Genomic DNA, 16627 nt, shown 5'->3' on the forward strand with positions numbered 1-16627 from the left:
TCACTGCTCTAGCGTATCTCTCTGTTGCCTTGAACAGGCTGTGTGCTGCAAAATTTGCTGCAATTCAGAGTCCGAATTTCCCGCGCTGTCCTGATGATGTGACGTCACATGACGCTGCATGCACGTTCTCCCCGTTCTCCCGTGCCGGCTTCGCTGTTGGCTGCAGTACCCCCAACGGCCGTCGTGGCGAAGGGTGGCGCTAGAGAGTCTCATTTCTTAAAAGGAGCCTCATGCTCCTTTAAAAATTGACAGCATGATACGGTGGTTAGCACGCTTGCCTTGGAGCAGTTACAGAAAATGGATAAATTAGTTAAAAATGTTAGACATTTTTGAGACTACTATGGTGTGGCAGCCTCTAATCTTATCCTCAACTGTGACTTGCACATCATAGTCACAAAGGTTGTTCAGCATGTTAGAAAGAAAACACTGCAGACAATACTACAATCCAGATCAAGTCGAAGTTTTCATTTAGAACAAGGTACAATTAAAAAAAAAAAAAGAATTGTATACTGTTTTTAAACAAAGGACGCAGAGAAACAATGCATTTGCAAATGAAGAGCTATAAATAAAATACTTAAAAGGTGTTTGATGCAATTGGTGCCAAATAACATGAACAATACAGTATGAAATGATATGTATTTATCTTTATTATTGCCGTAAAACAATTATTTAAATTAAGCATTATCATAAAGGCCTTCACTTAAAAGTGGCAATGAAAATAAAAAGAAATGGGCAAAAAAATAGAAGAGCAAAAACACAACAGAAGATGGATGATGCTAAGCTTCCTGTCAGACCGCTGTGGCAAACCCTATCCGATTACTGCGACGGTCAAACTCTGTGTAGTATCGAGCAATGAAGTTGGCTCCCAAAATCCAGATGGGACCTGCAGGTGGCGGCACATCCAAGCCCCTGAAGGTGACAACGCAGACATCCCCTTCCATCTGTGATTGCTGAATCCATGAAAAAAGAGCTGCATTATTATGAGCCAGTAATACAGAAAAAAAAATAAAGAAATTAAATTGCTACAAGTTCAAAAGAAAAAAAAGCTGGGACAGAATGTAACATTCTGATGAAAGAAATCACACAGTGATTGGTACATTTACCTCGGAGGGACAGAAATAAAATGATGTCAATGGGCGATTGTAACAATGATTAGGTACAAAAACAGTATTTACAAAAGACTGAGTCTTTGAGGAACAAATAGGCGGAATATCTTCATTTTGTCAACAATTATGTGAGAAAATCACTGAATTGTTAAAAAAAATAATGTCCCTCAAGGTAAAATGGACAGAGACTTGGATACTGCTCCGTCTATGGTGCATAATATCATGAAACTACTTAAAGGAATCCGGAGGAATTTTAATGTACAAGGGACAAAGCTTGCGAAACTAATCTGGACATGGTATCCTCTGCTTCCTCAGCCAGCCCTGCTCAATAATAGCTCATAAACATACAGGAAACATATTATTTTGGGAAACCTTTGTCAAGTACTATCGTAAAGAGTTGCATTCAGTAAAGTCACTTAAAAACGTTATTGTGCAGACAAGAAAAACCTTATATGAACCTTATCCAGAGACAGTATCAATTTTTTTGGGTTATTGGATGGAACCCCACAGTGGAAAGTTGTATTGTGGCCACATGAAACAATATTTCAGCCCATTTTTGGAAGAAAATCATTCTATGTGCTCTGGACCAATGATGAAAAGGATCAGTGCCAGGTTCAGTGATGCGTATTGCTTTGTACCAGTCCCACTGGCAAAGGTCATGTAGATTACTGTAAGGGTTGCATTGACACAGAAAAGTACATTTAGATTCCACATGCTGTCTTAAATATGTAATCTTCTCCAAGAATGTCGATGCTGTTTTACAAAGGCATAGTTGAGGAAGAAGAGGTTACAAGTACTGAATTGCACAGTCCGCACATGTCATGTGATGGAGAATGTGTGGAGAATGTAAATATCTGAAGTGCAGCCATACATGTGAACACCTTATGACATTATTACAAAAAGAATGAGACAAAGTAACAAAACCTAAATGGTTGATTCCCTCAATGCCAAAGCAACACTACAGCTGGGTCTGGGCCCAAAAATTCACATGTTTATATGTATATTCATTAGTTTCAAACCTCAAAATATAATTGTCAGTATATTATCATTTTTATTGTGCCTTTAAAATAAGAATGTATAATATAATACAATCCCAACTTGACCGCAAGCAGAAATCATGCTCACTCACCAGTGGCCATAAATGTCACCTATAATCTGGTCACTTATGATCTTGTATGATGTTCAGCCCAACCTTATAATAAAAGGTTTATTATAACGTTATTATTTTTTGTGTTGCAGGCCTCAAATACAGATTGGTTTACATTAACTACTAATGGGAAGTTATAGAAACCAAATATTGTATATCTTGGGTTTATGGCATCTGCAATTAAATAAATGTCCAAGTAAAACTTGGTAATTATCTTTACTGCCTCAACTTTAAATATATTCAATCACAAAGAAGGTGTTTTGTTACTAATGCATGAACCAGAACAAAATAATGAATGCCTGTATCAAAAATAAAAATACTCATTTGGTATTTATCTCATTTCTTACCCATAATATATAATCCTCGTGAGTGAGAAAGTACTCCTGGCCTCCCAGGTGAAAGGTGATACTTGGCAACATTTTCACAGTGCCGCAGCTCACTTTGTACTAGTGAATATATTAAAAAAAACATGATAGATTACGGTGAAGGGTGATGAATTTTTACAGCCCACAGATTTTTGTAGCAAGCCATGTTGCACATGCAAGACTTACTCCGCTGTCATCCAGCTCGGCTCCGATGGTTTCCATCAGCACAGACACAGATGAGGCAGGGCCAGTGATGTAGGAGGAACCTGTGTCAATCACAGCTGTGCAGCCCTCTGCACAAAACATCATATCTGCCCCTACAGAAACACTGAGCGAATGAAAGAAGAGGTGTAACACGAAACACATGTAGTTTCTGCATGGCTACCCATGCACAATCACGCACACGGCAGCTGTTTATACGGTATGACATGAAGCTCTCACCCTTTCATCACAACTTCCCATTTACCCTGCTCTCTGGTTTGCACGTAATTAAAGTTCCCAGTGTAGTAGTTTTGGTCAGTGCCCCCGAGAACCAGCTCCCCACCAGGAGAGTGTTTTGGATCCCTAAAAAAACAATGTAATAACCGTGTAATATATGGAGCCACTGAGGAAAGGTCTAGGGGCCCAAAGGGTCTTAACATGGCTGTTAACTTTGAATAAACAGAGAAAAAAGAAGCAAGTGTCACCACATTCTTACAGTAAAGCAAAATAACATCCGATAGATGTTAGTTTTGACAATAGCATTGCTGTAGAGACAACATTTTACAAAAAAGTATGTAAAATTAAAATTTTTGGCAATGATCTTTTAAAATCTTTCAACAGTTCTTTTCGACAGCATAGCTACGTCACTTACATTACTACATCATTTTCATTTTAACAGCAAAGCAGGTTTTACCAAAACTATCTCACATGAATCATGTTTCGTCCTCTCAAAGTTGGATTTTACACAAATGGCAAAGAAAGTGGATGATTGATTTACAATCACCTGCTGTAGTAGATAGAAAACACCTCCTCTTTGAGGACGTGCTGAGACATGATACGGTCAAATACTGGAGTGATACCATCAATGGCCACGTTAGGGTAACCCATCCCGAGGACTCCATCAAACTTGGCAAAGATGAAGGGCATTGCAGACAGAGAAGTGGCTTCTGCAAATACTTGCACGACAGGAATACCTCCGACCTTCAGGGATCGAACAAGCAGAAGTTCAAAGGTGAAACATAGTAAAGGGAGTTCTCGACCTTATAGATAAACAAAAGAAAAATTATGTTTAACTTGCCACAACCACGTCCTCGCTGAGGAATCCTCTGACACTTCCAGAGGCATACTGGATGGAAAACCCGGTCCCGTTCTCAATATAAGTGTGGGATTGGGATGCGTCGTACCTGTTGTGAGTGACTAAAGGTTGAAAATACTTTTCAGTCATAAACAAGAGGTGATCTTGAGATTTTGCATTTTATCTTCTTTAAAAAAAAAAAGATGTTCTTTATCAATTCACACCTGCAAGCATCTCACACTTCGACAGCTCAGTTAACTTGAAATAATTGCTGCAACTGAGCCAAATGATGACAACATGCTGGTCTGATACAATTAAACAATTAAAAGTCTGCCAAGCCAATAAACTCAACTTCTTACTCTGGTTCTAATTTTAAATGTATCAGTGTTTCCCTTTTTTAAATGATTTTAATACTTACAGCAGGCCGTGGAGAAAGGTGAGCACCTCTGTGAGGGCACCCACAGATTGGCTGAACCAGTGTCAAACACCACATTGAATGTCTGGGCTGGAGAGCCGATGCTGATTTCTCCATAGTACTGAGTCTGTTAAGACAAACAATATGGTGCTATTTGTATATTCCAAAAAAGACTTAAAAACGAGATTGAGATTGAGAAACACTTAAAACAGGGATTGGATTCAAAGGCAAATGTATCTGCTGCTTTACTCAAAAACATTTCACCAAGGTTAAAGAGCACTGCGATAGATCGCTAGACATATACAAGGCCACAATAACAAGGTCTCACATCCAAGTAGTTGGTTAGAGGTGTAGGAACAGTCCCGTTGTTGCTCAGCTGGGCCAGCTCGGTTAAGACGTGCTCTGCAGAGACACCCATCTCATGCAGCGTCTCTCTGATGGATGGCATCTTCTTCAGGGGGATTCTGAAAACGCATCAGACAGTGTTGAAGTCAGAGGCTCGTGTAATGAGCAAAAGAAACACATTTTTCTTCTTGTCTTCAGTTGTACACTGTAACTTTCTTTTCTGCCATGACATTGCAATTCACTGAACATTTTGATTACTGCATTAAATTACTAGTACCTGAAGAAAAAAAACAGGTAAATAATTGAAGGACTATGTTTGCTACCTTCTCAAAGTGTGACTGCTGGTCACTGTCAGCGACAGAGCAACAAAACCCATCCAGAAATTAAGGATTAGTGTCATGGCGACTGCTCTGACTGCAGCTGGAAAAAACCGAGCCAGTGATGTAGCTGCAAAGGTTGGTTCCCCTGGTTCTTTGAATAGTCACCTTGACTGTGGCTAAGTTTGGGAAAGCTGCCCTCATCAATGCGGTCTCCAATCCTTTGGCTCTTTTTATACCCCTTCCTCCTGACCATGGGCATTGGCTGTGGAGATTTCCTGGAGGTGAACACTCAAACCCAAGCTCTGCCTCCACCCCCCTGACTCTCCTGCTCCTACTGCGTAGGCCACATAACCTATGAAGTGATTAACAGGTCCCAGAGGGAGGTCTGAACTCTGAACCCTTGAAAAACACTCAAGGCTGAAAGTGAATTTGAAGAGCTGCTGACGTTTGTGACCTTCTCTGCAGGGCTATGAGAAGCATGAGAGGAAATGAAGGATGTTGTGAGCTGTCAGAGCCAATTATTAAAATGCTCAATCTATGTTAAACTGTTGGTTTCTGTGGTTGCTGTGTCAGCGCAACCAGAACAGAACAAAAATATAACAATGAGCATAAAACACAACAAATGAAATAATAATAATAATTAATAATAATAATAATAATAATAATAATGAACAAACAGATAAAACATACCACAACAAGCCCCTTACCTCTTTTTTTTATCATTTCGGGTACTTGGCTCCACACTTCATATCCTGGGCCTCGTCGCAGAAACAAAATCATACAAGTGACGTACAGACTCGCAGGGAGAGGTTTAAAAATACTGGGATATTGTTGTTTTGGAGATTTTTTTTACACTGATGTCAATTAGATTAAATGTCATTGTTTTTATTTCATTATGCAGCTGCACTTCCTTATTTATGTCAGATATGTTTAAATATATTTTAATAGTAAGATTTATTTCTAAATAAATTCAGAAATCTCAGGGGAAAAAGTATGCAACTTCCCTCGCACTCCTGACACAGTGGAAAAATAAGGAATCACAAGAGCAAATGACTGTGTTGTGAAACGTCAAACAGGATGTCTTGAGATCATTTGAGATGTTTAATGTTGATGTCATGATGTCAGGACACATAAGGTGGTTCTGTAGGGAACCAATAACAGGCCATATGTGCCAGTATATAGTGATTCTGGCTAAATGTATAGCAACAGCACGTATGCTACTCACCAGACTATCTCCCATACTGTATCCCATGATGCAGTGTGCAACCACAATGGTCAGTGGTCACAACAACATTAAAAAATAACAGACAGTGTTACTTGCTGCTGTTGTCTACTTCCACTAAACCATGGCCACAAATGTTGGAGCTGTCAGAGCCAGCAGCTCGTTCCTCGTCATCCTCCCTTCCGCTGGATTCCAGATGCAGACCTGGTTTGGAAGGGATTTTTCACCTGCAGCTATTCACAATTGACTCAGTTATGTACACAGGTCTCCTGCTTCACAAAACTACCTCATTTACTTAACAGTGAAGCTGACAGGACTCTGCTGCTCGGATGTTTTCTCCAGTTTGGGCATTAACTAAGTCTTGATCATTGCAAAAGGGTAAGAAAAACAAACTTATTTAGGTTCAGATCAAGAAAGAGAAAAAAAATCTAGCTGGCAGGAGGCAGAGTCCATGTTGAGTACATTTGCAGTGCAGTGGAATTGGCAGTTTGCTGTGTTTTCATACTTACCTCATGCCGCTATGTGCAACAAGGTTTAATACGTAGCCATTCAGTGCTAGTTTGACTGAAATGAACCACATGGATGATTCCCACAGTGTCCGGCCTTTCAGGATGGGGCAATGTGTTTGTGCTTGACTGACCACCTTGTCGAGCCTGGAGATATATGGGAGTTCATGTCAGGCATGGGCTTGGACAGCCACGGCAGAGGTTAGAGGTGAATGGCTAAGTTACTCCATGTGGGAAAGACACACAGTGGCTAGTCACATTGCTGTATTATTAAGGCTAATAATTTGTAATATTTCATAATGTTATATATTTCAAAAAGAAGGAACACCCACATGTAGCTTGACTGAGTTTTATGAGTTTCAGCTCTTTGTTTAGAAGTTCTGCTTGGGTTCATTCTCTGTGCTGTTATAGTGATGTTCTCAGCCTCAGCAGGCAGCTGCTTCCAACAAAAAGCTTTTAAACCTTCTGTACAAAACCTATGCGGCACCAAATAGCTTACACAAGTAGTTTGACATTGTCACTGGAGAACAGAGCCGGATATATGATGTTCTCCAGGCACGGCACATCCTGAAACATGTTTGCTTTAAAGGCTGAAATGACACATTTTTTTCAAATGTATTTGAGATCATATCGAAGTGGCAATAAATGAGCATTTGGCATCTCGGAGAAACTACAGCAAGCTGTAAACGGATCATTATTACCTTGTAAAAATTTGTGTTGCCAAAAGTATTAACAAATCATTATCTCCTCACTAGTTTTAACAGAACATTGTTGCTAATAAAAAAAACACTCCTGCTGCTGGAAACCAGATGAGGGCAGTAAAAGCAAAACAATAAAACAGTGCTGGAAAAGATTACATATAGCTGTTTGATCGTTTGCTAACTTGAAAGTATTGCTTAATATAGTTTTAAGGCACACATCTAACTCAAGAGAGATTCTCATAACTACTACATCATATATGGTTCAAATGTACATTTGAAGTAGGTTTTGATTGCATATTACGGGGATCTGAGTCTGGACCTTCACTGAAATTGGGTGGCCATGTCTTTCTTTCCCACACTGCTAGGAGAAACCCCTGTGTCAGTCCTGCATGGCCACCCACCTCCCGAGCGACTCAGCTCCTCTGGTGAGCATGGGAAACCTTAAAAAAACATCTCCTTAGAGGTGATTTATACAAGCTTTTCGTATTTTTAGATCTGAAAAATTGCATCCCTTTGACTGAGTCAGTACTCCGGCTGTACAAAAACAGAGAGATGCATGTTGTGAAAAAGCAGACTGAAAGAATATACTGGAAATAGGGGTTGCAAATGACAAAAACTCAAATGAGTGACAATCACATCAGAGGGAGAACTGGTGGATCATGCAGGATTAAATTGCAGTATCTTGTGATTTAAAAGATAAGAAGCAGAGCAGTGGTTGTTATCAGAAATGAGACTCAAGTGATGCTATCGGGCTAGAAAAGAAGCCTTGGCTTCGGAGGCCACCAACAGTCAACATCAAATTGTGAACATCTGGTTTGATGCATACAATGCACAATGTTTATATGGTATTGACTTCGTTCTAAGCAGTTATTTTATGCAATGCAGCACATAAAAAGTGAAACACAGCAATTTTGTCGCGTACACTTTATACTCAGTTATGTTCTTGAATTTGACTCCACTGAAGTACAAAATTAGACTGTGATTCCATCTGGAGTTAATATGCATGACAATGTGTGGGCCAGTCTTCACAACAGGAGGTAAAAAATGTAGAAATGGTGACCAAAAGATGTAGTTAAAGCATATTTTATGCATGACAGTATGAGATCCAATCCCCAAAAGTACTCTGACTGTTTGATTTTTTTTTTCTTGGATGATTTATGATTCTATAGTAGTGTTTGAATTTTCACATATTTGTCTATTTGTGTCAAATAACAAGCAGTACTGCTTCTGACCAGCAGAGGGAAGCATTATCTCCGAAACCACTATAAAAAGGATATTAATACACTGTTTATTTAATTGAAAACGGTCAGCCAACTTGATAAATAGACTTTGAACTCTTTTTTTTAATTAAAGGCACCATATTTAAATGTGTAAACTATAAAACTACATACGTTTGTGATGCAGAGTAATAGCAAATCTGATCTGTTATGCCCTCCCCTGAGGAAGCAGTTGGAACGAATCATCAATATGGACTATAGGTCTCACGGTTATAAACAACATCAAATGTAATAAAGTCAAAATAAAATGTAAGTAGAATTAAAGTTTTAAAAAAAAAGACCAAGTACAGCGAAAAAAAAAACTGTTACTGTGCATGCACAGCACAAGGATGCTTACAGTTTTTCATAATTGTGTAAACTTTTTTCCTAAAAATGTGCCTTATTTAGGTGTAAACACAGACTGAGAAACACATAACTCATTTTTCAAAACTCCACAAATCTCTTACAAATTCAAACACAGCACTCAAAGCCACATTCTCTCTTTTTACAGTACTGATTACTTCAAGCAAAAACAGACCAGTGGATTTATTAGTTTTATTATTTAGAAAAATCAGATGGAGAGTTCATTTTTATTTGCTGGCCACGCCGCCTGCCTGCTGTTAGTGGAACATTCCTGATGGTGACACCAGAGGACCATTTGTCTGATGCCATTTGATCCTGATAGAATAGCTAAATGAAGTCAAATTATCCAAATCAAAACCAATCAATCCAGAATTCACTGTTTTACCTACATCGCAGTACTCATTGCTGTTCTGTTATGTATGTTAGATCTATTTTGGTGGATGTTTAAGGCTGAGCTCATTTAACTATTTACAGTATTCGACTGCTGAGTAGTTACATCGACAAGAAGCAAGCTTACATGAATACCAGTATTGAGCTCTCTTGAAGAGCACAACCAAAGTTATTTCTTTTCAAACCTTTTCGACAATCACTAAAACATTTTTAAGGCAAATACAATCAAATAACTTTAGTTTACTGAAATGAGCACATCATTTTTGTACTTGTGGTTAGTTTGCTAAGCATAAAACCTTAGACTGAAGTAAAGTGTCTCCTCTGTCTCCATTACACTGCACACAAACTGTTTTAATAGTGCACTATAATGAAAGAAAAAAATTCCACATCCAAAACCATCACACCATGAACGGCTCAACCAGCTCTGTTTTCTGTTCAGATTGTAAGCCACAGCCTTATCATGCAACTTCAGCTGAGTACCGGAAATTAATCTACATCTATATCAGCTTATTCACATTCAGGGTGACGGGGATCTGCTGGAGCCGTCTCTCCTTGGGTAGAAAGTAGGGGTACACCCTGGACAGGTTACCAGTTCACACACACTCCTATAGGCAACTCAGAATCATCACTTTACATACATGTTGTTGGGCTGTAGGAGGAAGCCAGAGTAACTAAAACCCACACAAGTACAGGGGGGGGGCATGAAAACTCCACATGGAAAGACCCCTGCTGGGATTTGAACCAGAAACCTTCCTGCTGTGAGGCAGCAGTGCTGACCACCAAGTCATCATGCTGCAGGAGGGAGTAATTATTTAATTATTTACGCAGGAATCAGGTGTTACATGTACAGAGAGCGTGACATCAAGCAGCACACAGAAAAGGAGAAAAAGAGGACAAGATACAGAGAGGAAACTGGCAGTACTGCATTACCACATTTATTGCTCCGATTTTGTACACTTCTACCATTATTGTATATTTGTTTATTTACATATTTTTAGTAGGATTGCATTAACAACATGCTACATGCAAGGGTTTCCTGTCTGACCTGCAGTAGACGATAGTTACAGTGCTCACAGTTTGGAGGATCAGAGTGGAATTCTGGGAAGAAAGAAACTTGGAGTGAATTAATCTTGAACAGCAGCTACTCAGAAAATGAGGTTTAGAGAGGCAATCTTTCTCTGAAATCTTTGTAAAACTATTCAGAAAAATGACATTGCAGTTTGAGCGAACGCTGGCTCAGGTGGTAGACGGGGTTGTCCAATGATTCAAGGGTTGGCGGTTTAACTCCCGCTCCCCCAGTCATCACAGGGTAAGATAGTTTTCTCTCCTTGTCTCCAGTGAGGGTATCGCTGGTGTGTGATTGTTCTGGTGGTCAGAGAGTGTTTCTGTCAGTCTGCCCCGGGGAAGCTGTGGTAGTTTACCACCACCAGGAATAGATGAGGAGTGAATAAATGATTGAACTGTTGTGGGCACTTTGAGTGTCCAAGACAAAAGCAAGATATGATCCATTATTATATTTACCTTTCATCACTTGTTCTGTGTTCTTGTGCTTAATAGCTCACCACTAGAAAGAGTCTTAAAAAGATCCAAGGGGCACCAATGGTTGCTGATCAAACTGCCTTTTTTCAGGCAGTTGGTTAGTGTTACGACCAATCAGAGCAAGGAACAAGGTGAGAAACTTAGAGGGATAGAAATGAGTCAATGGGAAAATAGCAGCCAGCTGATATAAAAGCGTACCCTGCCGTGTAAGCTGGGTAACTGTCAAGAAAAGAATATTGCTCTCGGACCATTTACATTATTTACCAATCAAGATGACGTCACCACTCTGTTGTAACCTAGTCTCAGAGACTCTGCAAGGATGGACTGATTTGATTGGCTCCCAATGACTTTTGGGCAAAGTTAATGAGCTTGGACAGATGGTAGCTAGATGTACCTGCAAAGCAGATCTACATTTGCTTGCGGTACGTATCGATTTCTAGGTTAGCTCACTATAAAACTCGGACCCTAATCAGCTGTAAATGAAAAGTTCTCACTCTATTTTCAAAAAACAAGATGACTGAGCAAAAAAACTTAGTGGAAAGAACTTTTTTGAATGGTGAACCCAACCTTGGAGTGTAATTGGCTCCACGTGCCTCCTACACTGCCATGAGAAGTGCCATGTTTATGTAGGGACGATAATCATACGCTTTCCAGTGCTTTTTGGAGAAAACTTGTGGACTTTGTACCACAGAAAACCTATTAACACCCAGGTAAAGATGAAGGATTACAATTATCACTGGTACAAAACAGAGTTTCAAAATCATGTGCATGTAAGATTGTGTGTGTGGTGGAGGTGGTGCGTTCCTTTGTACATTGAGTTTAAAGATAAAGAGGCCAACTGCAGCCAGCTGATGTAAAAGCGTACCCTGCCGTGACAGCCGTGAAGCCAAACTGATTGAATAAATCTGAGTTCAAAGCTGTAGTATCGCGCTCCGTGGACCCAACCGCCTTTCTTCAAAGTCTGCCCAATATCAAAAACAAAGAGTATTCGGACTTCTGGCTGCTTGAACACAGTTGCTCATGGAACAACCCAAAAATATGAAAATTCTTATTTTGTTCAAACTCATGTTGTGTCAAATGTGTGATGCTGTCAACAGCATTAACATTTCACCAGTGGACCTAAATGTGTGATTTTATTGTGTCCTGGTTCCACATGTTTTATGTATTTTAGGAACATCTGCAGGTCAACTTATTGCAGTGACCCTTCCTTCTAAGACAAAGAGACCTAATTATACTTCTTTTTCTTCTTCCTCACCAATGAAATACTTTTTTTTAGCATTTGCATTGTAGTGATGGACAAGAGAGCGGTGCCTTTTAACTCTGTTAACCTTACATTTTTAGAGTAGTTGTGGTCACCTTTATCACATGACAATTTGTGGATTGTATGCACAGGATATCCCCTAAAAATAAAAAAGGGAGACATCCTCCCCTAATTGCTTAGCTGTGTTACTTCCTGGACAACAAGTGTCAACATCCTTGACACCCACCAAACATCCTTTCTGTGTTGTTCATGGTCTGACTCATCTCAAGACAATAGAAATTTCACACTGAATGTTTTTTCTCCTCATCTGTTATCTCTAATACATTGCTTTTTTTTTTAAATGTAGATGCATTATGAACTTTCAACTTGCATCAGTTTCAGATCATTTATTTGCTATCTGCAGGTGATGCAGTTCTGTTGATTTTAGCTGCTTTCATACTCCATAGTTTTAAAACCCAATTTACTGAACTCATCAACTGGTCAGAGGCAAATCTGTAGTCACCAGAGTCATTAAGTGTGAACAAGTGAAAGACACCTCAATGTCGCTCACAAATGAGTTATTGAGTCATCATCGGTGAGCAAACAGATATAGAGCATGATACTGCTGGCATGCCAACCAGAAAAGTCTGGGTTCAAGTAAAAGAGCAAATTTTAATTGACATCAATGTTGCCTCAGCAGCACAGCAATCTGGCAGTACTGAAAGTTGTGTAGTGTAAAATGTGCGATTATGACTGCTTTTAACTTAGGTTTCTCTTTTTTTTGTCTTATATCAGGTACGCCACGAGTAATCTCTTTTGTTCCTCTTCCTTCACTCATCCGCATGGTTCTGCTGTAGGTTTCCTCCTTGTATTAGGGTGTCCTTAATATTTTTATTACAATATCAAAACTTATTCATTTCATTTCAATCCAGTGATGATTAAGTTTTTATTAGACTGAACTGGGCTGCATTGAAATTGCCTATTTCCTCTGTGAAGTGCCCTGAGATGATCTTTGTTGTGAATTGGCGCTTCACAAAAAAAAACCCAAAAAACAACAACTTCCGTGGCAACTCACACTAGGTGCACGTAAAGTCTTGACCTCTGTCTCAGATGTCCGAATATTTAAAAAAATATCCTTCAATTTATTTCTTTTTTTTAAATATTTTTATCCCCCACGTTTTCCCCATTTTACCACACAGTGCTCTTTCCCTAAGTCAGTCCTGGGCATTGCTCTCCCTCTGCCAATCCCGGGAGGGTCCTACACCGAGTTCAAGTCTCCTTCTTAACTTGAGGAGTGAGCAATTCAATTTAGAAACAAATCCAACCTTACTTGCACTTAAGAACCTCTGCAACATATTGGGACCTGGAGTCACAAGAGGCGAACCGTCCCAGGAAGACCAACCATACCAGACCAACCAGAACTTTGAAAGTTACATTTAACAGGACTTTACACTACTCTAAGGAGGCAGAGAAATTCATATCCGCATTTGACCGCTCTCCGCACACATCACCCGAAAGACCCGCTCCCCATTCTCCTACCCTCACTGCACCGGCTGACACAACTGCGGAGGCTGCAACTGTCACTCTGTGATCTGGTTCGCTAACTGTCTGAGGCTGGTAAGCGCAGAAACTCCTGGAATTGGTCAATGTGCCTGGAGTAACATGCACTTCACATGCAGATTGTTATTGCAACCGCAGCAGTTCGTTTCTTAGGTTGTTAGTTTATACTGTATGGTTATGACCAACTTTGATGTGACCTGATGTGTGAGTTTTCTATTTTCTCTTCTCTTTTTTATTATCGTTAACATTAAGCATGGAACTAAGGTACTTCAAAAGACTACTTTACATCCATTTAATTCTGACTAATTTTAGAAATGAATGGAGGAACGTGGTGCAGTAAATCGACTGCTAATGTGGACAGCCTCATGTGTGACTGATGTTTGTTTGAAAGCAATTTTGACGAGTGACCCACTTTATTTGACTGTTTTTCATCCAAAGAGTAAATTTTTTTATCTCTTGCAGATGGAAAATGTTTTGTTTTTTGTTAGTATGTCACCAAAGCCTTGCTGTTTGTGCAAAATGTATTGTATCATTTCATATACCCTACTTGTGTAGATTTACATCTCATACTCAACACACCTATTTAATATATTTATTTCATACAAAAATCACACATTTTATTCCATACAGGCATTTTTAAAGGAAAATTATAGATAGCCTAAACAGCACTAAATTTCTGAACTGCCCATCAGTTTCTGATTTTTAGAGTAAAGTAACCAAGTATCTGGAAGATATTTTGAAATGTTCAATCCCTTTTAATGATGATTCTTCCTTTAGAGATGATACCAGGTCAGTGCTCAGGAAAGTCATATTTGCAGGTTTATCTGCTGCCAAGAAGACAATTATAAACATGGTTTTCTCCCGCTCCTCCGTCGGTTACAGAATTCCAGAATGGATGAAGCATATCAGGGATTTTGCCCTCATAGAAAGTATCATTGGCCTTATTCATGAGGCTCGGGCGTCCTCTAGGAAGGCCTGGAATGCACTCATTGGTTTTCTTTCAGACCCACACTTTCTTACATACCGATAACCTTATAAAAGGTCTACACAGAGAGTCTGTCCTTTTTGCTCATACTTTTTCTTCTCTTTCTTCTCCCGTAAGCATTGTATTTTTATTTCTACTTTTAGTCTAATTTAATTTTCCAAAGCAATGCTGGTGTGTATATAGTTCTTTGTATTTCTTGTCTTGTTACTTCAAAAAGTAATAAAAAGTTGATCACAAAAACAAAAAAACAATGGAATTGAATTTTGTCTTATTAAGACCTCCAGCACTGGACCTGTCTGGGGCAGTTTGCAGCCAAGTTTGAACCAGCCAAGACAGGAATTATCCTTTTCAAACTGAGGTCACGGAGCTCAGTCAAAAACAGTAGATTGCCCACTTCAGGCTGGGAATGAATTGTTGCTTGAACTGGAGGAATGTTAAGTTTCTCAGGATTAGTTCTTGGGGTACAATAGAGTGGAAGATTAGCAGGGCACTGATACTGATGCTGTAGTAGTTTGGCATGTGAGAGAGAGAGAGAGAGAGAGATCTGAGCTGAAAGGGAAAGCTGTCTATTTGCCAACCAATGGTCATTCCATCCCTAATGGTTAGAAACTCTGGGTAGTGGTCAAACGAATGAGGTTGAAAATACAAAGGGCCAAAATGAGCTTCCCCTGAAGGTTGATTATTGTCAACCTTCAGCATTGACTGAGAAGCTCAGTCAGGAGAGTCTGAGTACCATGGCGTCCCGGCCAGGCCTTTCAGATGCCTCCCACAGGGTAACACCTGGCTTGGATGGAGAGATTATATATGTCGGTTGGCTTGGGAACACCTCAGTGTCACCTTGGAAGAGCTGCTGGGGATCACTACTCAGATTGTTGCTTCTGCTGCCAGTTCCTGAATATAAAAAAAAAACTGTATTTATAGATGGTGCTTTCACTTGACATGTAAAATGCATTTAAACAAACCTGGTCATGCCTCAGAGCCAGTTCAGGCACGGTTTGTGCTCACCTACCAGTTCACTGGTCAATTTAAAGGAGCAAAGCAGTACCCACCTTTGTTTTATCAAATGATGAGGCCAAGGATCAGCACGGGGACTTAAGTTATTCCTCCTAACATTTTAAAGTAAGTCAATTAAAATCACTCACACTTAACATATAACTAGATGCCATCCATGTAGAGGAGGTGGTTGATCATTGCTTCACTTTGGAGCTGGTATCCATAGCCACGCTTTGTGATGATCTGGGCTGAGAGGGCTCAGGCCTACGCAAAACAGCAGTGGAGACAGAGCCTTGGTATGTCCTTGGTAGACAGACAGACAGACGGATGGACGGACGGACGGACGGATGGACTCGGTACACACCTGTATCATGTTGCAACTTAAAGAAAAGTCTCTTGGCGCCATGGCCGAAACCGAACAGGAAGTCGGCCAGACAGACAGACAGACAGACAGACAGAGATATTCCTATTCTCTTTTCCATGCACCAGCTGTACAGTACCATGTGAAATACATCCCTTTTCTGTTTACAGTACAACCCTACCCTTGGTCACCAAACTCACAGCCTTAAACTAATGGACTGGAAATGCCCTTTATTTATCATTCCCACAGCATTACATTTTATATATAAAAGATTAAAGCAGAAAAAGGGACATATGTCCGGTTGACTAGATATATTACTCATTAACATTCAGCAATATCCTGCAGATTTTAAGGGTTTATTTGAAATTTGATGTGACCACAGGAGCCAGAACAACCTAAACACATTTAAATCTTAGATAAAAACATTTAAATCTGAGACAAAATTGAGAGCACGTTCAGATTATTTGATATGTGCATCAAAATGTTTTCATTAGAACAGCATTTCATAATTTTACAAACACTTTTAGGTGCACTTCA

At 39.6% G+C, this 16627-nt stretch overlaps 1 protein-coding gene across 1 annotated transcript; it reads right to left on the reverse strand.

The window, feature by feature from the left end:
* Positions 1-629: 629 nt before the first annotated feature.
* On the reverse strand, positions 630-5114 carry ren (renin). Its single transcript, XM_061734824.1, has 9 exons — positions 4978-5114; positions 4638-4773; positions 4313-4436; positions 3898-4016; positions 3604-3800; positions 3060-3182; positions 2805-2946; positions 2601-2699; positions 630-950 (listed from the first exon to the last, which is right to left on the reverse strand). Exons 1-9 carry the CDS (start codon positions 5052-5054, stop codon positions 789-791), a joined length of 1179 nt encoding a protein of 392 aa, XP_061590808.1. The 5' UTR covers positions 5055-5114; the 3' UTR covers positions 630-788.
* Between the last annotated feature and the right edge of the window lie 11513 nt (positions 5115-16627).

The sequence above is a fragment of the Cololabis saira genome, chromosome 12 (genome assembly GCF_033807715.1).
Source record: "Cololabis saira isolate AMF1-May2022 chromosome 12, fColSai1.1, whole genome shotgun sequence".
NCBI lineage: Eukaryota > Metazoa > Chordata > Actinopteri > Beloniformes > Belonidae > Cololabis > Cololabis saira.

Excerpts from the sequence above, each read along its gene's own strand:
- ren (XM_061734824.1), bottom strand. The coding sequence starts at position 5,054 with ATGACACTAATCCTTAATTTCTGGATGGGTTTTGTTGCTCTGTCGCTG. Across the intron at positions 4,437-4,637 it reads CTCTAACCAACTACTTGGAT|ACTCAGTACTATGGAGAAAT; the intron begins GTGAGACCTTGT and ends TTGTCTTAACAG. Across the intron at positions 2,947-3,059 it reads TGGGAAGTTGTGATGAAAGG|TGTTTCTGTAGGGGCAGATA; the intron begins GTGAGAGCTTCA and ends TCATTCGCTCAG.